The sequence below is a fragment of the Mycteria americana genome, chromosome 1, assembly GCF_035582795.1.
Source record: "Mycteria americana isolate JAX WOST 10 ecotype Jacksonville Zoo and Gardens chromosome 1, USCA_MyAme_1.0, whole genome shotgun sequence".
Lineage (NCBI taxonomy): Eukaryota > Metazoa > Chordata > Aves > Ciconiiformes > Ciconiidae > Mycteria > Mycteria americana.
In genome coordinates, this window is record NC_134365.1 from 188,461,079 (window position 1) to 188,483,805 (window position 22,727).

General features: G+C 38.3%; 1 protein-coding gene across 9 annotated transcripts in view; it reads left to right on the plus strand.

The window, feature by feature from the left end:
• Positions 1-22,727, plus strand: part of DGKH (diacylglycerol kinase eta) — a 174,858-nt gene that overhangs the window by 101,847 nt on the left and 50,284 nt on the right. For 8 of the 9 annotated variants that reach the window (XM_075488883.1, XM_075488919.1, XM_075488912.1 and 5 more), the window contains exons 5-10: positions 9,372-9,476; positions 9,804-9,936; positions 17,150-17,256; positions 18,365-18,490; positions 19,686-19,788; positions 21,529-21,691. In XM_075488883.1, coding sequence (XP_075344998.1) covers positions 9,372-9,476; positions 9,804-9,936; positions 17,150-17,256; positions 18,365-18,490; positions 19,686-19,788; positions 21,529-21,691 — 737 coding nt within the window. Of the gene's footprint in view, positions 1-9,371; positions 9,477-9,803; positions 9,937-17,149; positions 17,257-18,364; positions 18,491-19,685; positions 19,789-21,528; positions 21,692-22,727 lie in introns of those variants that run through there. The other variant, XM_075488935.1, reaches the window with a different exon arrangement.

Below are 22,727 nucleotides of genomic sequence, written 5' to 3' on the forward strand. Positions count from 1 at the left end.
ATGAATTTACATAAACCAAATTTCAAATAGTTTACACATTAAATTTACTTAACTGAACAGTCTTGTGTGAACACTCTTTAGTCTGCATAAACCTCTGCTATAGGTGCATCTTAATGTAATTGCATAATAATAATAATAATAATAATAATAATAATAATAATAATAATCCAGGTATGGATAATGAGCTTACATTAGTATTGTGAAATTATTTGTGTGAAGGAAAACAAAAGAAATATCAGTGAAGTGCTATGTACTGTGTGTGGTGCTATCCTTAGGATTCCTCTCAGCATACTTTACATCATATTTATCCTTTAGATATGCAATAATTTCCTGGGTTTGGGTACACTTTGAAATTTTCTTTGCATTCCAGTTGAGTGTTAACGTTGCTAACAATATATACCGATGATGGTGGGAGTTCAGACACATTTGCAGATGTCTTTACTTGAAGTACCTTCCTCTGTGAGCTGAATCCCACTCTTGGAGACATTGCATTTTAAATTTTGCCCTTGGCGTTATCAGAAGGGTCAGTGCGTGGCACCGTTTCAAGTTGGGGGACTGGCATATCCAGACATTCCCCGTGCCCTGTTTGCGGTCTAGCGCAGGGCTGACAGAGGTCCTGCAGTCACATCCGTGAAGATCTCGGGGCCTCTTGCTATCTCTGGGAGGTAGAATATGGCTGGAAACAGCTCAAGTTCCTGTGCTGGCCTCACCAGCGTGACTCAGCTTTGCACGGGTAGCTAACTCTTGGGATGGATTTAGTTTTTCCCTAGTTGTGAACTATCTGCTGTTTCATACAGATGCTGATTAGCCTCTACGTGATGAAGGCTTTTTGATGCTCCCAGCCCAAGCAATATCCAAACCACAGAAAGAAAGGGGAAGTGCTTTGTATTCCATTTTGTTCAATTTTCCACTCAGTTCCCCCCCCCCCCCCCCCATATACAGGCAGCTTAGAAACAAAACAAAAACTGAAATAGCGAATTAATATGCTGGGGGGAAAAAAAATAGACAAAAGCAATTAGTGTGCACTTGTGATGCACTTAGGTTTTTTTTCCTCCATTTAGCATTTGCTCATTTTCCCCCGCCCTTTGACAGTGACAAAAAAACGTAATGAAGCTGAGAGCTCTTTGAGTAGCTTTGGGTGTGACTTTCAAGTTTTAAGCTTCCTTATCTCTGACTTGATACGCTATCTCCCTTTCCCTAGAGTGTCTGGAGACGATGGAGCTTTAAGTTTCATTATGAAAAAGCAATAAAGCATTTCAGCTGTGAGGCTAAAATCCATAGATAAGTCGCTTGGGAGTGAGCTATTACAAGAAAGCTGAATACTTTTCAGAAGAGGAAAATAAGGGGATGCTTAAAAATGTGACCGTTCTGGGCTATATTGTATGTTTTGGGTCTAGTTACATTTGCCTGGAGCTTATTTTCCACAGATTTCAAGCTTAAGCAGAAATTTTTTGAAAACAGCTCACAGAAGATGTCTCTTTTTCTTCCTTTAGTTTTCTAAGAGTTTCTTTAATTTGTGAAACACAATAAAAAGAATTGCATAGAAGTAAATGCATTAAAAATATCTTTTATTTCCTTGTTTGAACTCATGGTTTAGCACTGGTGAAGCAGTTGGGGTGTTTGGAGAAGAAGCACTGAGGATTGCCAGATTTCATTCTTCCTGCACTTTTACACTTACCTATTCTCTGACGTTTCTTTCTCTTCTTGCTTTAAAAGTGGTTAAAATACCTGGAGAAACCTTAAAAAGTATCCCTCAGTGCAGTTCCTGTATACCGAATAATTTTAGAAACAAAGCCATTGGTGTAAACTTTGAATAAATTTCCTGCTTCTAGTCAACAAGGATCCCTGGCTTCAAGCAGCTGGGTCATGTTTAAACAGGCATCTGTTATTACAGACAAAAAAAATAGTCACTTGCTGTTTTATTTAGTATAACTTTGCACCTAATGCCTTTAAATATATATCTCAATGTTTTCCTTTAAGCACAGAAGCCATCCTATCTGATAGACATGTGATGAGCTGGTGAAGCCGGAGCTAAGGGCACAGCAGTGCGAAGTTACATGCTTAACAAATCTTTATGTAAGGACTTTAAAGAAATGTGCAGGCCTCGGAACTATATATAGCAGTTTCCAGTTTACATTTACAAGAATAGTTTATTGTTTTTGCTATATTTAAATACTGATTTAAGATAAATTTCTAATTCTTCAGTCCAAATTCATGAAACTTTCCTACCCTGCTTCTTGTAACTGTCTCATTATGAAGTTATACTTCTGAAGGAATAACATTTTTCTGTTAGCAGTTGGTTGACGTTGGATACATGAGGTCAAATTTGGGAAACTGTAGATTTCTGACAAAGTGACCTTTGCTGGGTACTTTTTGCATCTGTTTTACAGTTCAAGGCTGGACGTGTCGTAACCTGATTACTTGATTTACCTGGATTCTGTTTTCACAGAATCACAGAGTGATTTGGGGGTTGGAGGGGACCTCTGAAGGTCATCTGGTCCAACCCCCCTGCTGAAGCAGGGCCACCTAGACCAGGCTGCCCAGGACCATGTCCAGACAGCTTTTCAATATCTCCAAGGATGGAGACTCCACAACTGCCTTGAGCAACCCATGCCAGTGCTCAGTCACCTTCACAGTAAGAAAGTGTTTCCTGATGTTCACACAGAGCCTCTTGTGTTTCAGTGTGTGCCCACTGCCTCTCAGCTTGTCACTGGGCACCACTGCAAAGAGCCTGGCTCCCTCCTCTTTGCGCTCTCCCTTCAGGTATTTACATAAGTAAATAAGATCCCCCTGAGCCGCCTCTCCTCATATGTCAAATGAGGAGACTTTTGACGTATGTCAACTCCAGTCCCTTCATCATCCTTGTGGGCCTTCCCAGGACTGTGTCCAGTATGTCCATGTCTCTCGTGTACTGAGGAGCCCAAAACCGGATACAGCACTCCAAGTGTGGCCTCACCAGTGCTGAGTAGAGGGGCAGGGATCACCTCCCTCGACCTCCTGGCAACACTCCTTCTAATGTAGCCCAGGACCCCATTTGTCTTCTTGGCTGCGAGGTCACATAGATGGCTCATGTTCAATTTGTTGTACGACAGGACCCCCAGGTCCTTTTCTGCCAAGCTGCTTTCCAGCTGGGTGGTCCCCAGCATACGCTGATGCCTGGGGTTGTTCCTCCCCAGGTGCAGGACTTTGGACTTCTCCTTGTTGAACTTTGTGAGGTTCCTGTCAGCTCGTTTCTCCAGTCTGTCAAGGTCCCTCTGGATGGCACCGCAGCCCTTTGGCGTATCAGCCGCTCCTCCCAGTTTTGTCTCGTCTGCAAACTTGCTGCGGGTAGACTCTGCCCCGTCATCAAGATCACTAATGAAGATGCTGAACAGGACTGGACCCAGTATTGACCTTTGGCGTACACTGCTAGTTACTGGCCTCCGACGAGACTTTGTGCCACTGGTCACCAACCTCTGGGCCCAGCCATTCAGTCAGTTTTCAGTCTACCCCACTGTCTGCTCATCCAGCCCATACTTCATCAGCTTCTCTATGAGGATCTTAAGGGATAGTGCTGAAAGCCTTACGGAAGGCAAGGTGGACGATATCCACCTTTGTCTCTTCCTCCACCAAGCCAGTCATTTCATCATAGGTTATCAGGTTGGTCAAGCATGACTTCCCCTTGGTGAATCCGTGCTGACTACTCCCAATCACTTTCTTGTCCTTCATGTGCCTGGATGTATTCTGGGAGATGCTCCTTCATTTTTGCTAGATGTGGTATAAGGCAAGGCCACCTAAATTACCTGGGCTGGATTCTACTGCAGAGTGAAATCAGAGTAGACCTTATACCTGTTTCTGTGATGTACCCGCTTTTGTCCTGCCTTTTAGTTAAGCCCACTTGTCCTGGTGCAGGAGATGTTGTGTGGGACTAACACTTTTCTTTCCCCTCCTAAGAGGTTTTATCGTAGGGGCCAAAACCACACATTACTTCATTACTTGTGAGCTTGGCAACAGTGAAATAGGAGAAGGCCAGCAAAAAGAGGGAAGCAACATTTTAGTGGAGTAGACAGAGCTAATTGTTCTGATTATAAATTCTGTATTGTGCTCAGGCAAATATAATAGCCATTTATTACTCGCCTTGCTTTTAAATCCTCCGCTCCCTTTGTAATTTATACTTTTGCCTGGCTCGGTTCATCTTGAAAAATAATAGTGACGATTCACCATAAAGCACCAACTACACCTTTGACAGTGACAGTACTGTTATAATTTATTTAGTATCCTGAATCCAAGAAATTAAAGTACTGTAGAAAGCTGCCTAACTGTTAGCACTGTGATTTTTGCAGAGAGTTTCTGGTAAGTACGGGAGCATCAATGACCCCAGCAGTCTACTCCCGCCACTGAGATGGAGGTGCATTCATCCATCGCATTCATATGGACCTACCTGCATGAGGACAGGGAAATGGAGGGGCAGACAGAAAGCAAGGGAGGCATAACTTGTTATCCTGGTATTTGCCAGAACTCACTCGCCAACGTCTAAGAGTACAGAGAAGTTACAAAGCATTAAATCTGTTACGTTCTTGCTCCGGGCATCGGGTGCTCTCTAAGAGGAGAGGTGGGGTGCTCTCTCTCTTTATATCACCCTCTCTTCATTAGTTCCAGAAAGATATTTTAAAAATACCTGTTCAAAGAACAGGAAAACCATTTCCCTGTCCGTTTCGGATTCTAAGTGATGTTTCTACATTACTAAGTCAATTCAAGATCGGCCACACAAAGTGCTATTAGTGTAATGCCTGATAATAGTTTAGAGCCGCAGAAGGTGCCTTAATGCAAATATCACGTTGCAGGAAGCAGGGTGCTTTACAATAGTAGCTGCTGTGTTGCTGCTGAGATGTAGACCATTATTTTCTTGATTAGCAAAGGTAGTGTCTGCATTTTTCTCTGAATCGGCAAAGGAAACCAGAAATGTAGCCACCAAGCTTTGGGAACTGTATTTTCTTGTATATTGCTGATATGATAAAATACGTTAAAAATTAGGCAATAGGCTTTAACTGAACTCTCCATGATTTTCTTTTACAGACCGTAAGTCTAAACCAATTGGGTTGAAGGCATATAGAAAGTTATTGGTAAAGTTAGCCCCTTTGAAAGTGAAAGGTGCTTTCAAATTTCCACTGAATTTAATGGCAATTTTATTTCCTTTCAAGGTGTTAAGCTTGTTCCTAATAGGTGCTGTCTGAAAGGAAAGTTGCAGTAGTGGCCCAAAACTCGACTGTGTAATTTTCATCGAAGTAACTTCCAGATGTGTATGTACATATATATATGAGTATGCGTGTATTTTTAGAAGCCAAATCATCCTAGTGTCAACATGTGTGAAAATCCCAATTTATGGCAAGACCTATGTGGTGGCAGACTGAACAATATCCTCTTGTTCTCTCCTTCATTCCCCACCCAAAAAGCCCCCTATTTTTCTGAACAGAAAGGAACATTATCACAGTAATGGGCCAATTTTCTTCCTATCCAGACATTCTTTGTTCCCTGTGATGTTTTAGGACTTGCGGTGTTTGCCTTCAACTTTTAAGACTATATATGCTCACTCTTTCCCTATGCCTACTGCGTTAAAAGTGGTTTTTCCCACTACCTCAATTTCATTACTTTCCAATATACTGCAGTATCTGGCTTTGATAACTCTCTCTTCCAAAATCAGCAATGACTACTTCTTGGCTACTTGACAACGGTAAAAATTTTCAAAGTAACTTAATCTTCTAAATTAAATCTGCTTGATTTATTTATTTTTAAGGCTTTTTTTCTGTCTTCATCCTTCTTGATTTGTCTCCTGCTTTGTCAGCGTGTGAACCATTAGCACCTGAGTTCCTCCAAGATTTAAGAGTTTTCTTATTCTTATGTTACCTCAATGGTCTTCCAGTGGTTCCTGTGACACTTCCTTTGTCGTTGTATTATACAATTTCTTCTTGTCTGTTGAGAGTTTAGCATATTCAGAGTGATATATAAATAATAATATTTTGGGTAGCGAGCATTAATTTAAAAAAAAAGGTAATATGTAACAGAAGAAAAGATACTGACTTTGGTCAGTAGAAGGAAAGATACAGGACTTTGAATATGACTACGTGCAATGAGATAAGATTGCTAGTAAAATCCGAATTTACATGGCTGGAAAATAGTTTTAAGGACAATTAAATCCATTTTAATTTTGATTATGTCTGCATACAGGTTCAACTGTCTTTAATGAATGCACTCTAAACATCCCACTTCAGTTAGTTAATCATGACTTTCTGTAAGCATCCATAAGAAAGCATGCCTTCTATGTAAATGCAAATAGGAAGGTATAGGAATTCATTCTCAGTTTAGGACAAGCGAGAACAGCTATACTGAGTTAGCATAAAGCTCATAAAACCATACTGAATCAAAGCAGTATAATAGCAGTAGCAGGTACTCAAGCAAGGAGTATAAGCAGCAGAGCAGGTACAGTGATTCTTCCTCTTGGGTAACTTCCCAATGTTCACTCCCTGGATTTTGAGGACTTGCTAAATTTAAGGTTTCGGATATTGTGTTTTACAGTATATGATGCATCTATTCATAATGAATTTGTCAAATACCTTTTTAGACATTTATACTTCTGGTCTCCTCAACATCCTTTGGGAAAACTTTTCAAGTCTAAATAATGTGTTACATTTAGGAAAAAACACTTCTTGTTGTTTGCTAATCATTTCCTTGGTTCCCTGAGTTCTTATGTTACGTGAAATATCTAATAAATAACGAGAGTACATCTTCTCCATGATTTTGTAGACTGAAGTAGATGAGAACCTAAACGGACTGCTCAGTTCCTCTCTTTTTTTTTTTTTTTTTTTTAAGAAAAATTCCAAGCATTGTCAATATTTTTTGCATATAATGCGTTTTGTCTTTTTTCATGTTATCATACACCTTCTTGAAGTTTGTTGTTAAAAATACGTAAATCAAAGAGAATATGTAGTTTAACCATCATGTTATAGATGCTGTATTTACAAATATGTATGTCTTCCAACTTTCCACTTCATTTTTATAGCACTAATAAGCATTGATCCTACATTCATGTGATTGTCAGTATATAATTTAACTTTTAGACTGTTGAAATGCTCTGAACTTTATTAAGTTTATTATGCTCTGAATTTAATAAGAAGTTGGGATATAGGAATTTCCGGTATGTTTACATGCATTAGTTAGCAATGTTTGGGGACGTGATTTGGTTGCCAGTACATGGGTGTGTAGTACTTTTGAAATGGCCTTTGATGTCCCACCTGGCTTATTTATAGCTGCTGTTCTGGGTGCTGTGGTGCTCTGTCACATTTACCTGCCCTGTGCCGATGCTTTGGATGCCGAAGGGCATCTCCGTCGGCACGAGATAATTACGTGTGAACAACTGAACTAAGGCCTTCATTTTGGGAGGGGAGAGTGGGGGGGATGCACAGGGGGTTTCTATGATCAGTAGTATTAAAGACATGAGCAATATAAAAAAATCCTACTTGAAAAGATCAAGTTTGTCGGGAGTCTTCAGCAATAAATGCAGCTGTTGTTGCTTAATGGCATTTCACGTCTGGTTACAGGTTAGCGTCAGTAATGGGCATGGGGGAAGGACGGACGCAAAGTGCAGAGTTTTGGGTGGACTTGTCCTTACTTAATCCGTATTACAATGTCATGCTATATATTAGGCAATGATCTGGTGGGTGTATTTTCCCAAATAAGATTTCTGAGTCCACTGAAACCTGGAAATTCCAGCAGAATGCTGATTGTTGTTGGAGCCAGGGTTATATTATGATTTAATGGCTTTTCTGGGCTTCATCTGATGACCTGGCCTAGAAAAACATTTTGAAGTAATAAAGCGTCTGTTTGGCTCCAAACTAATGAGAGAAGCATTGCTCTTTGCATTAACTGTTCTTTAGGAAGAGCCGCGGAGAGCTACTAATAAACCTTATTAAAAAGCTTAAGCAAGATTGAAGGAAATAGAAAACAGAGAAACTATTCCATTCCATGTGAAGTGACTACATAAAAAAAAAGGAAAAAAAAAAAAAAGCAAGTCCACAGGGTTTTTGCCTCCCCTCCATGTGACTTGCAGCTTGCTGCACTTCAGTTACGTTGCCTCTGAGATATGTTAAAGTGCAGCTCAATGTAATGAAGAAGTGGATAGGACAAATCAAGGCTAGAGACTATTTACGGCAGAGACTGGGTAAGTAAATGCACCTGTAGATAAGTGTTTACTAATATTGTGCAAATGTTACAATATCTAGCTTGTAGCATTTAAAACAGTACTCAGAGCTATCATTTTTGGTGGTCCTTTCTTCGTTTTACTTAAGTAATTTGCAAGTGTGGGTGGTACATACTATGCAATAGATCTATGCATAAGACTGATAAAGGATTTAATTTTATTTTTCAGACTTCCTACAACAAAACAAATAACTTTCCTTTAATTTCATGTACTTAGTTTGTTTTAAATTCTTTGCTATGTAAGTAACTGCTTTGTCTATTTTAGTGCAGTGCTCAAAATAATTTCAGTGGGAGTTAGCTGATAGTTTCTGGTGCCTTCCTGTTATTTTAATTATTTTCCTGCTGGTGAGGGAGAGGGGAAAACAGCTTATACTCTGAACCTCCTAGATACAGCATTTTCAGATTTCTAGAATCAACTCCAGACCACTGAAAACTCCCCAGCATCAACTTGTTCCAGGAATTCATTCAACCATCCTAGTAGGATATGATTTCAGCTGTGTGCTTTTGTTCTCTGTGGCTTTTTATAAAGATTTGTATGTGTTCTTATACTGAGTCTTATATAGAAAGTTCTGTTTAAGATTTATGTATGTTTAAATTTGTGTAAATTTAATATCGATATACAAGCTAGAGAAATATGATGAAAGCTTTTGTTGTTGTTTAAGACTTCCAGGCTTTTGATTTTGATACGTTTTTGTCTCTAGCAACTGGAATGGACCTTGCAGTTGCTAAAATGCTGTTATGAAATAGGATTGCAATCTTAGTCAATTAGTAATTTCCAGAACGGTTGTTTTAGCAGTTTCAGTAGTAATTTCCAGAACGGTTGTTTTAGCAGTTTCAGTGCCTGCCATTTGAGTATTTAAATCTCAGTGCACAGACAAAGAGCTGAGAAGGAGGAATGATCAATATAGATTGTAAAGACCTGTACTGAAGGCTGATTCGAATCTTGCGAACTGAAAAATGAAAAGCAAACTCCTTCGTTGTTGGTAGTGTATTAAAGAAAGTATTTTTAAGTGTTTAATATCTTGTGATCTAGGGCGTGTCTTCCTTTTGCATCATCTCACAGGAAAGAGTACGTTAAATATTGTAGTCTATCATGATTTTTACTATCTGGATTAATCAGAATGCGTTATCTGTTTCAGATAATCACTCCATTTAGGAGGCTAATATTGTGTGCTGAGAACAGAAAAGAAATGGAGGACTGGATAAGCTCTCTGAAGTCCGTTCAGTCCAGAGAACACTATGAGGTAAGTTGACATCCCTCTCGGTGCAACCTGTTCTAGCCCAACAGATCAAGCTACAGGACACAGAACTGGAGTATTCACCCTCCTTAGTGTGAAAAGTGTGTCTAATGTCCGAGTGAAGCTTCATGTTAAGACCTTTACTAGCGAAATGAGAGCTTATTATCACACTTTTGTTTAGAAGTTTGGAGGGAGAGCAGGCTAAATACCCTTTGGAAAATACTTTTGGTGAACATTGCATTGTCGTTCCCTGTAATATGGAACCATAGGTAATTTCAGTCACTGTAGCTGTGTTCTGTACTTGCAAATTTGTCTTAACTTCTCCTTTACTAGACCGCACAGTTTAATGTGGAACATTTCTCAGGGATGCATAACTGGTACGCCTGCTCCCATGCTCGACCTACCTTCTGTAACGTGTGTAGAGAGAGCCTCTCTGGAGTCACTTCTCACGGCCTGTCTTGTGAAGGTAAAATAAACGCTTTCTTCCCCCTGTTTATAATGCTGTGTATGTAGACAGATAGCTGAAAGTTCAAGACGAGTAACGATTCTGAAAATATAAGTAAGAAAAAAGCCTGAAGGGAGAAATCTATTCACTAGAGTGACTTTCTTTTGGGCAGAGGGACTGCTAATGATCTGCCTCACCTTCTTTGTGCTCCAGGTGCCTTTTTCTAACTCATCTCAATAAAACGGTTCCTTCTGCTGCAGCAACTAGTTTGGAATGTGCTGGCTGGACGGTTTGCAAGAAAAGATAGGATTTATTTGATTTGCTCATCAAAAATATGAAACAAAATAGTCTTACTGGTTTGCAGAATCAGCATTCCTCAGGAAAAAAATCATAATGGTGGTTTCTGCCCCAACTCTATAAAAATTCTTAACACTTTGTTCGGCGCTGTGACCTCTTCCCCTCCAATTCTTGTTTGCTCTGTTGCTGCTGCCTGGTCCTGCAGTACAGGCAGGACAGATAAGGACAGATTTATTGCTTTAAAAATTCTCTCATGCAGTGAGGGGGTAGAGGTGTAGATGCCTTTATGTTTTGATGGTTCAACAGATGAAATCCAGCACAAAGAAAAAGGAGGTGTGGCTAAGACTTCAGCTTTAAGCTTATCTGGAGAAATGATATTTTACAAACAAATATTTATAACAAACCTCAAACAGCTTATTTATTTTCTGCTGCAAGTTCTGTGAAAAAGTGGTAACAAGTCTGCTTGTGTTAGAATCCGGCAGAAAAGAAAGCATCCATGTGAGCTTATGATATATGTGAAATGTAGAGATATTTAATTACCAAAATAGCTAACTGTCCAGAAAGGAGTCACAGTTACGCCATTCAAAAGTTGATTTTTTGGATGCATGTTACCCAACTACAAATGCATTTCTGTTATTGATGCAGTTATAATACTTGAGGTCTGAGCATAATAATGTGTATTAAGGAAATCTTACAAAGGAAACATTAACCCACTATCCTGAATTGTCCATGCTTTTAATGTAGCTAATGGTGCAGTTGCCAAGGAACGGGATGAACCCGTTTCATAGAAATTAGAAGTAGCATAGTTACTTCCAGCTTCTCTGGTGTATGTTTTCCACTGCGTATAAGTCGTTTGGACAGTTTTAAGGCAATTATGGTATTTTCAGTGTCGGATATTGGCAGATGGAAGTATCATGTGCTTAACTAAAATGCAGTTGTATTGCCTCTGTGTACAAATACAGTTATATTTGCTCAGGCAAAGGAAAGGAAAGACTTCTTTCCTTTCATAAAGAAGTCATCCTTTCGTAAGTTAATATTATAGCTATTTTAAAAGGCTGTTTAGCAAGAATTATTCTTGCAAGATTATCAATGTAAATGATTGTAGTTCATCATATTCTGGTTTTTCAGTGTCTTATTTTGCTTCTAAGTATGGTTTTAATTTCCAAGGTCTTGGCATTAACTTTACATTAGGGAAGTTTCCTTAATTCCCAGATTTGGACTTTGTCACCTTTCTGCATAACTTATTGCAAACTAATGCTACATTTATCCACATTTCTGATGCCAGTTGATCTTTCAGCAATTTTTACGAATGGCTCGTGAAGGTAGTTTGGATTTGCTTTCACTGGTCCACAGTTTCATAAATGTCTATGACCTGGATTGGTTTATATGTAGATATTACGATACTCTTTTATCTATTAATAGGTTTACCTCCTCTTACTTCTTAGCTACTAGTTTATATCTGTTTTCTTTATTTTTTTTTCAAGTATTTTTTAAAATAAAAGGAGAACTTTAATTATGCACCTAATCTGAATCATTTGACAGTTGACTCTTTTACTGGAATACTCATACTTTGTCCCCGATTCTGTGTACCTGTAAAAACCCGTGTTAACCATCCTTAATTTCTTCATCTAAGAAGTGTATTTTGGTTTGATACTACTTCTTTCTCTGAAATTCTTACATGACTGAGTTCATATTGACTTGCTTCTGCCATGTGCACTTCTAATGCATTTCACCATCTATTTTTTTGACTTACCCTGTGTTAACAATATACACTGTTTGAGGAGACGATGTAGGAAGTATGGAGTCTTAAGATTCCCCAGATATGTTCTGTGCTACTTTTTCTCATTACATCTTGAAAAAACCTGTTTAAATATTCATGCCTGGCATCTGAAACCTCCAGCACTGCCTTACACTGGGAATCCATTTATATCTATACTAAATTCAATTATTTGTGTGGTCATTGATCCCAGGCTACTCTATAATGTCTTGTATTGAGAAGCATGAGAGGCTTCTTCTCAAGAGATACCGAAGCCCTTCCTCCTCTCAGTGGTTTGGGTTACTGGCACACCAAGTTATCTTGAAAGTAGCTTAGAGTATTTGTACTCTTTGTGGTCTGATTCTTGACTGTTAAGTGTAGGTAAAAATAAAAATAAATCCCATTGCTGATATTTTACAGTTTACGATACTTTAGAAGATCAGTCCTGTAATATTCTCTTAGACCTGCTAGTCTCCAGCAGCGCTACACAATGGTTTTTTTCAGCCTGACCACACAAGAAGCCTCCTTTCTTTTGGAGATAAGATGGGTGCCTTCTTTTTTCAGGGCACCTTCCCTCCCAGTAGCCTTCAGCAAAGGTTGACCAAATTAATTGCAGGCCACCCTGAAGATACTCCTGTAAGTTTTGTGGAAGCCAGTGTAGGAAAAGAAGGTATGTTAATACCTTTGCTAGGGAAAAGACTGTAAGTGAACTTGCATCTTTTTAGAAGTCAAAGAATCGATATGTATATCAATATGTATCGATAAACTGAAGATGTAAATTCGTATCAAACCAAGCTTCATTCTTTCTACTGCTCAAAAAACAACTGACTTTTAAAAAATTTAATCATACGCTCCTTTGAGATGCAATGCTATTCCTCCCACTAGTTCCTTCTTTTGTGTCTTCTCAAAAGATAATCTACTTTTCAAATGTTGTCTGTGTGTTGTGTTGCTCTAGCTAGCGCTGAAGGACTGATACCTGCAACATTCATCCACAGTCTTTACTAGGACAGAGAAATTATGATTTTTTTGCCTTACTTTGGAAATTACTCCAAACTAGCTGAATCAAGTAAGGCTTTTGTTCTTTATGCTCCTCAAATGTTTCCCTTATTCATAGTTTAGCTTGCTGTATGCTCAGGAGTCTAAGCCTAAGGAGTTGTCAGGTAAACACACGGATACATGGAATGTTTAGGCAAAGAAACCTAAAGAACTATAGATCATTATCTGCAGAAACTCTTTCAAAGCTCTCTAGTGTCAATCACTCTGTATTAATACCACATTTCTATCCAAGTCATTTCCAGTGGAACACTGCCTTTATGATTATTCTCAAAGATGTATTTCTTCATGTAGTGTTTTCATTATCATGACTGACTCTTGATTGTTAAATATCAAATATACTTAATAAGCTGGAGATGGCACTTTTAAATGAGATGCTTTCTCCTGTGATGAATTGCACAAACAAACAATATTGAAAGAACACTTTAGGATCGTGAAGTCAAGCAATAAGAAAATACTGGGATTAAATTGCCTCTGCAAATGCACTTTGTGCACTTGGTCTTTTTTCATTATGATTGGGGGTTTTTGCCCACAAACCCTGTTCTTCTTACCCACTCCACAGGGTATTGTACATGCACTACTTGGGTAGTCATTGTGTCCAGGATTTTTGCCACATTTTCTGCACAGGCTGGAGAGTGAATAGTGAATGAAGTGGTCAGGAAGAGAAAGGATGTTCATTGTTAAAGAATTAAGGAGTAAGAAAAAACTGTGTTCTGTGACTTTGTATCACACTGTGCCCCTCTGTAATCCTGGGGAAATCACTTAAATAAGATTTTTGATCAAATCAGTAGTTGTGTGTTATTTATAATTTGGGACCTGTATCACAGAAATGCTGAGTTTTCTATAACTGCAAAAATCAGGTAAAGCTGTTCTGAAGTCACTGATACTTTGAAGATATACAATATTTTAAAAAAAGATTGTAGTAGTTAATTGTAGTAGTACTGAGTGTAATAATAATAATAATAATAATAACAACAATAATAACAATAACAATAATAATAATGATAATTATTTTCAAAGGCCAGGAAGAAATTAATATTGGTGTCTAAAAAGCCGTATTTCATTAGCTTTTGGTAAATAAGGCAAATACCTGTTGAAAATTATTATGAGCCAGAGTACGTCACAGCTGCATACTTATCAAGAACCATGCACTGCATGCAGTGAATGAGGCTCCTATTCTCAAAAAGTGTATGATCATACTGAAGACTTTACACCTGCAGACAGAAGCTATATTGCAAAGCTATAGTGCAAAGTTAAGTTGCGTGAGTAACTTAACTTTGTAGTACTTGACTTTGTAGTATGAGTATTCTTTTAGCACTCGGTTTGTAATATTAAATTAACTTAGAGAGTTATTTATTTGAATGAAAATAGTAAAAGCTACCAAGAAACTGCTGGATTTTACCCTTTATAACACAGACATAAGCTTCAAATTGGGGTGAAGTTAGGTTGCTCTTTTCACATGAGTCACTCCATTTTCACTGCGGCTTGTCCATCCATCATGTGATAGTATTCTTGGAAACAAAACAGCAGGTTTCTTGGAATACCTGAAGACAAATCCTTCCATCTTGACAACTTAAACTATAGATACCAGCTCAGGGATCTTCAGATCAGTTTCAAAACTTTGGCTTTGCCCTTTGAAGTTGGAAGAGAACAGTCTGAGCCAGTTCTTTGAAGAACACAGAAGAGAAAACTCATCATAAAATAGGTGGTAGAGTGGTAAGTTTTGGGGAAAATAATTGAGTGTCCTGCCAATGTAGTTGAATTAATTGATGGGTGGTTAGAATGGAAGGCCTTTGAGACAGACGTGTTCTGTAACAAAGGTGTATATTTTCAGTGCAAGAGATCCTATGATAACATTCAATAATGTTGACTTTTCTTCATTATAGATAATAATAGCTCTAGATGTAATCACTGTGTCTGACAGCAGATGTCGGTACCACTGTGACAACTGTTTGCTAATTAAGTGGTTCTCTTGGTTGGGTTTCTGAGAGACCTGCTTCATATTCCAGCTAGAAACATTTACACAGGAAATTAAAATTTAAAATAACATTCTACAAATATTCTAGATTTGGTTTGGCTAAATTTTTCCTTTTCTCATCTTTTAACTTTCATTGGCAAAGTAATGGCAATTGATGTCTAGCAGTATGTCTGCATGTTTCCAAAAGATTTCAGATATCAGACTGATTCATGAACAGGATGCAGTGTCATCTGAGACAGAAGAAATTAGGGGGTAGCGGTAACTCAGGTTGAGATTTGATTTAAAATTTTCCTTTCTATACCCATCTCTTCTGTACTGCTATGCATTTTGCTCAAAAGTTACATCTGTGCCTTAAGGTCATTGTTTTTGGTAACGTTTAATGCTCAGAGTAGCATGAACTGTTGTTTGATGATATTGGGGTTGTGGGGGGATGACCTACAGAAAGTATGATCTGAGATTTGGTAAGTTATATACTGTACCCACAAGGAAACATGAGCTGTCACTTGTCATCCATGGTGTGGCTTGCTGCAGCTCTTCAGATCCTGTGTGTGAGTTTGTCCTTGCCTTTTTGAGAGAGCAGAGGTTGAGTACAGGGTCCTGAGATCTAGTTGAATCGTAGCTCAATAGGATTTGAAAATTCCCTTACTTTGTTATGCTTCGTAATTTGGAATTTCCTGTTGCCCCTCATCCCTGATTTGTTATATTTTGATCTGTGTGGCAAAGACAAATGCATATCATTGTTGAGTAGGAAGCTGAATTCAGTGGCATATCTTCTCCAAAACATTCAAGTGGCCAAAGTGCTCAAGGCCCATCACTGGAAAATGCAGCCTTTATTTCTGTGCTTCTGTGAGAGCTGACTTCTTTAGACACTTGGAACCAGCTTAGGTTGGCAAACACACACAGTATGATGCTGAGCTGTTTTGAAAATGCGAGCCTACCCTGTTAGTTGAGGAATATGGGATATTTGCACACTTTGGGTCTATGAATGCTGCTTTTTGAAATGACCAGGGGAGTTACTGTAAAAGCAACAAAACTCCTTTTTCTGTTTCCCTCTCTTTCTTTCAGCTAAGCACATACTTTCACACGTCTCCCAGAACAGTGAGGATTGCTCTCAAACTCAGATGTTGCTTACATATTCTCAATTCACTTTTTAAATTGATCTGGCAATGGATCAGTGGAATTAAAATGAGAAATTTATGATTCACAGGACCTTTTGTACCATGGCTTAATGTTTTTTAATGGTGGACAAGCAATGGGCCAAAGCTTTTGATAGTTTCCTGTCAAATATTTGTTTGAAGAGAGACTACTAATTCTGGTCTGCTGGCTAGTTCTCATAAACCTTTAATGGTCTTTGCCAAAATAATTTATATAATGCACTCTAAATACAATGATGTCATGCACTTCCAGTAACAGAAATACCCACAGTTGGGTGCGTCAGTCTGTTTGATCCAATATGATATCATTAACTAGTCATATTCATTGAGTTGAACAAAATACAGATAGTTATTAGATTGTCAAAATATCTGCCTGTACTACACACTTGTGCTGAGTATTCCAATTAGTAGATTTTTAATAAATAATCCAGTAAGAAGTCAGGCTCTTCCTCACTTAATGTATCCTCTTGGAAAATATTGTAACCACCAGTATCCTGCATAAATACATTACCACCTAACCCTTCATTTTCTTAGCTTCTGGGAAAACGGGCATAGTATGGTGCCCAAAAGGGATCCTTTAAGCAAAGAAACAGAGCTCCTGAAGCAAAATACTTCTGTGAAACACTCTCCCATCACCTCTTGCAAATTTAAACCAGGTATCTGAGTTGTGTCACTGGAGGAATAGAAAAGGCAAAACCAGTTAAAGATGTATTTGTACCTTAGTACCTTGCATTGCACCTGAAAAAATGGGGAGCAACGTGGATTTGAGGACACACTTAACATGGGCTACAGCTAAGCAGTTAAACCCAGTTTAGAGAGTTAAAGCTGGAGTGATTATGAACTGAATTTTCCTTTAGCTGGGTTGTGTCATCTGTGCCACACTAAGTGACACGTCCTTGGCTGTTTTATGGAATATCTGTGTTTAATTTTTTTAAAGATATGTATCACTGAAATGCAGCAAGTAACATAGCATCCATGTTTATGTGTGCCTTCCAGTGTGTAAGTTTAAAGCACATAAAAGATGTGCTGTCCGAGCAACAAATAACTGCAAATGGACTACATTAGCCTCAATTGGAAAAGACATCATTGAAGATGAAGATGGTGTAAGTACTATTCATATTTACAATATTTTCCAAAGATGTTTCTTCTTTATGGGGAAAAAAAAAAAAAGGCTAAGCATAGAAATATTGCCAGTGAATGGTAGGTGGCTATATTCCTGAACACTTTTCAAAGATTAACGTGGTATTTAGAACAAAGGTTATATTCCGATCTCACAAGACAAGTTTAGTATCTGTGGGCACTAGATTGCAGCCGTGTTACAAGATTTTAAAGGCCACATACAGAGAAACGCTGAAGCTGGAGAATTGCTCCCAGAAGTTCCTACTGCTCTTAAGCAAAGGTGGTATTTTATACTGTTACCATGCTGTTTCGGCAATCTGTTTTGTGTCCTCCTTACCAATAGCTGTTCCCCAGGAGGTCTGTTTGGAATTCACTGACGTGTGGGAGGTTTTTTACTGATGAAAACAGGAATTTTAAAATTAGCAGAAGAAATGACAAAAGCTTTTCAGAGCTTTATTGTGATGGAGGGGTTATTTTTCCAAACACAACTATGTATGTGCCACTGGCATGAAACTTCTTCCTAGAAGGTTATTACTAAGTTGCACACGTATGAGCGTCCCGAGTTGCCCATGGTATGAACGGGACAGAGAGTGCACTGAGTAAAGCTTTGCACTGCATTTAGGCACTGCTTTATAGAGCTGTGACTTACCAGCTGTGGTGAGGGGGTACATAAAGCCACAGAGGTATTCTGCTGTCCCGCCTATTCTTCTGAATTTTAGTTATTTTAATTGGTTTGTGTCATGTAGTCAACATTAAGTGAATGGGTACCTATTTGTATTATGGAGTCTCTAGATTTAACTGCCCCGTTGTTTTGTGGTTAGTTGCTACCATAGCGTCATGAATAGTTGAATGAGATGTGTCTCCCTTCTTCAGCTCTCCCATTTTCTGCCTAGCATGTGAAACACCACCAGAGTCCACATTCATAGCTGTTGCCTTGAGAGCATCAGTGTCGCTTATCCTGGCCAGCCATACCTGCTTCTTTGATGAAAGGGTAGAGCTGTGGGAAATAGTCTAAATCCACCCATATTTGAGAGACAAAAGCCTCTAATTTCTATTTCTGAGTATTTAACTTTTATGACTACTTCTTCACAGATAGCTATGCCTCACCAGTGGTTAGAGGGTAATCTGCCCGTCAGTGCCAAATGCGCAGTCTGCGACAAGACTTGTGGCAGTGTTTTACGCCTGCAAGATTGGAAGTGCCTTTGGTGTAAAGCTATGGTAGGTGCAATGAGCCACATCCAAGCGTCTAGGATTTTGCCAGCTTTATTGCTCACCATTATTTTTATTTTGTCATTTCATAACCGTGCTTTTGGATTAAGTAGGAGCAGGCAGCTTGTGCAAACTCAGGTCTCTCTAACATTCATAATTTCTCATGACTGTCCCACTTGCTTCAGTTAATTTTTAATACGCCCACAGATACAGCTTTTCTGTAATAGGTGTTGTCACCCAATGTGTTTTCTCTGCCTTCTCCTAACTGATAACTGAAGGTTCAGATGCCTGTTCCATATGCCTGATAATCGTATGTTACTTTCTTGTCTCTTTTATTGTAGATATTGCTGTAATAATATTGCTGTAATAAATATTAATATTAGTAATATTAATATTTATTAATATTTATGTAGTAATACTTTTATTACTGCAAAATCTTGAAGTTCTCTTTTTCAGGACACTCTGTAGATTGCTGATTGAAATTCTTACCATGGTATTCTGTTTTCCCAAAATATAGTTTTCTCTTAATTTTTTTAACTTGCCTAAAAAGATGGGTTTCATATGCTAGGGTATAAAAGTGAAAAGTCAGCGGTTTTTTATTGTGTTGAAGTTTTCAGCATATAGGTGTCCAAGGCTCTTGTGTGCAGGCAGTGGGAAATGATTGGCATCGCCAGAGGTGATCCGAAATTTAGGTGAAGTGCAGCACCCTCTGCATGTGCCTGTTTTTCCAATAACTATGGAAGAGACCTCCACAATACCTAGTTTATGGGACCCACCTTTGGCGGGTTGGTCTGGCTTGGTAGGTGTGCTAGATTTAGTGCAGATATGTCTTCCAGAACAGCCAGGTGGACCAGACATGTCCACCTGGTATTGCTTTGCATGCGCACAGTGCGCCTGCTGCCCCCAGCACAGATCCTGCCTGCTGGGAACTTGGTCCTCCCTTGCTTGTGGATGGAGGTAAGCGATTCCCTTGAAAGAACGATTCATATCTGCTATAGGGGTAGCTGAAGATTATGTTTTGTGGAATGAGTAACAAGCCTTTGTGGTTGAACACTCATGGTTTTTTTTCCAGTCTCGCTTCTCTTCCCTCTACACCTAAATGTTACGTATTAGTCCATTTTTGTTATATAGATACTGTATCAGTTATACTTTCACCCCAAAATTCCCCTGTAGGGAAATAAATATTTTTTTGGTTTTTTTGTAGGTTCACACTGCCTGTAAAGATCTGTATCCTCGTAAATGTCCACTTGGCCAATGTAAGGTATCGATCATACCTCCAACAGCACTAAACAGTATAGACTCTGATGGTACGTAGTATTGTAGTGTCTGCAGTGGTAGCTCTGGACTTGCAGTGCCTAGTGAGATCTGTATGACTAAAGAGGGCTAAAAACCTTCTGCTGAGCAGGTGAATGCAGTCTTCAAATTCAGTATAATTTTCTGTGTAGCTTCTTAGAGGATTATTTAACCAACATGATTTAAAAACTGTTTTTTGAAAGTTCCTCCACTAGGAATTTTCTCCCGTTTTATTTATGACCCTTGGAAACTTTTCAAGTGAATGATCAGAGTCCTCAGATGAAGTGGGCTGATGCCTGCCTGGCCTGCATCACTCATTCTGTGAGTTCTCAAATTTTGGATAGCTTTGCTTTATGCAGAGGTAAGCTAGCTGAACAGCTCAGATCCAACAACTACTTTACCAGGCTACAGAGAGGAATTGCTTCCATAGCTTCTCTAAACTTCTTTTAAATATAAGCAGTGTAAGAATCCTGCAACACACAGATAAAAACCCAGCAAATGTTCAAAACTCAGAGGTGCTCTTTGGTGGCTCAGGATAAAGGCGCGTCAGCACTGGGAGACTGCACTTAAAGGCAGGGAGTGGATTTAATAAGGGGTATCATGAAATCTAACTGCTTTAATTTTATAGTTTGTGTTGATGGCAAATGTAGACCAACAACTTTAACACAATTTAATTAGGTTTTTTGTATGAAGTTAGTAAAAGTGATTGTTTATGCTGTATATATTCACTCTATTTACTTGCTATGTGGTGTCTTGGACCAAAGCGTCATGCTGCCGTTTATTATTCATGCTAGGAAGATTGTTCCATATGTTAAGTTATTTTTCTTGGCATTTAAATAAATTAATCAAACCTTATTTTAAATTATACATTATGATAATGTGGAATTAAATTAGCATCCTTTAATGCCAATTTTTTATTTGTAGCTTTAGTAAATTTTTTAGTAATTGAAAACAACATAGTCATTTTAATATTGCCTGAAACAAATGTCAAAACCTATACCTGTGATATCTGATTTTGAAGTGTTGCTGAGAAACCACTACTTCCATGGACTGGTCATGTTAGTGACGACAGTGTCCATTAGTATGACTTACTAAGGGCCTTATAGAAAGCCTGCTGTAATTAGTTAAGACCTGCATTGACTTTAATAAGCTTTGGATCACAGCTGAAGGTTTGTTGTTCAGTGATTCTATTATAATTAATAGTATAACTTCAGTCTGAGAAAAAAGTTCTCATACAAAGTCTCACCTGGGAGCAACTGGGTACAGTTAACAGTTAAAATCTGGGAGTACTGTGAATCACAGTTAAAATCTGTGAGTACTCTTAGAAAGCTCATACAGACGTGGATAATCCAGTTCAACCCAGTAAGGTTAAAAAAAAAAAAAAAAGATTAAAAATCAAATACTTGTAACTGAAATACATATTTAATTATGTGATAATCTGTGACGATGAGATTTGAGAAGTATACTAAAAGGTTAATAAACTTTTTCACTGTGGAAAAACAATAAAGCTATTGTCTTCAGGATTTTACTAAATCTAGGCACTGAAAATACTGGAAAGAAAAAAATGAACTGGTAAATCTTGAGCAATTATGTTTTCCTTGCAGGGCTAATATTCAGTTTAGCATTTACATTATGCATGATAAAATGTACTCCTTTTGTCCTTCATCCCTTTCTTCCTCTTTCCCATAATTTCTTTTTGTGTTGTTCATATTAGAAAGCCTTATTTATTTCATTCTTTCTAACTATGTTCACAGGTTTCTGGAAAGCCACATGCCCGCCATCCTGTGCCAGTCCTCTTTTAGTTTTTGTTAACTCAAAGAGTGGAGACAATCAGGGAGTAAAGTTTCTTCGTCGATTCAAACAGTCGTTAAATCCAGCTCAGGTGTTCGATTTAATGAATGGAGGACCTCACTTAGGGTAATGACCTTGGAAATCTTGAGCAATCCTTTCCACAAGGGAATTTAGTGCAAAGTATAGTGTTGTGTTGTCCCCTCGTTGCTATAATTCTACCACCAATATCTACTGTGACTTCCTAATTAAAATCTAAGAGATGACAGAATTTCAGGATGAATTCTGGTGGGTGAAGGGATTGTAGGATAACATTTTCTTTTTAGAAAAACTCACTTGAAAATTCAAACCCAAAACCTATCAGCCCAAGTGTTTTGTGGCTTTTTGGATAGCTTTGACTTCCGTTAACTGGTAAGGTTCAAAACCATTACAAATGTTTAGATGCTTTCCTGAATCAGGGCCTTTACGCACAGTTGCTTTTCTTCCATTTCATGTGTGTAATTCAGATAGTCCTGTGACTTTGTTGTGAATAGCTACGGAATAAAACTATTGTCTAAATGTACTCTGTATCTTTTTGAATTCTGAACACAAATGTCAGTGGGGGAGTCTGCAGTGGGTGATGGACGAGTACACTAAACCTTTTGTCATCTGAAAACTACGTTCAAAATATGGTTTAGGCAACATATGCAAATGATCAAGAAAATGAGCATCTCTCAAAATTTGGAGCAAGAACACAATTAAAACCATCAGGCATTCTACAAAATCTAAGGGTTGATTGTTGGAGGGGTAGGGGTGAAATCTGCATAGGGGTGGCCACAACCCAAGCATCTTTGCACATTCATAAAGATTAAATTCATGCACATTTTTCTGTTGCCTAACTTAATTCCACTCAGATGGAGCATTGTGGTTAAATGGCCTATTAATATCAGTTACAGCAAGTAGAAACACTGATTTTTGTACTCTGAAAGATGCAGAATTATGCTTGCATGATAAAAATGTAGATTAAACAAATGCACAAAAATTCAGTTCAAACAGTGGGAAAATAATACAAATATAATGGAATACAGATGTGGATTGTTATAGTTAGTACTGTGTTATGGACATGTCATATTAATGCTTCAAGTTGTAATATTCCTTTTATTATAACCCTGATTTAAATCTGAAT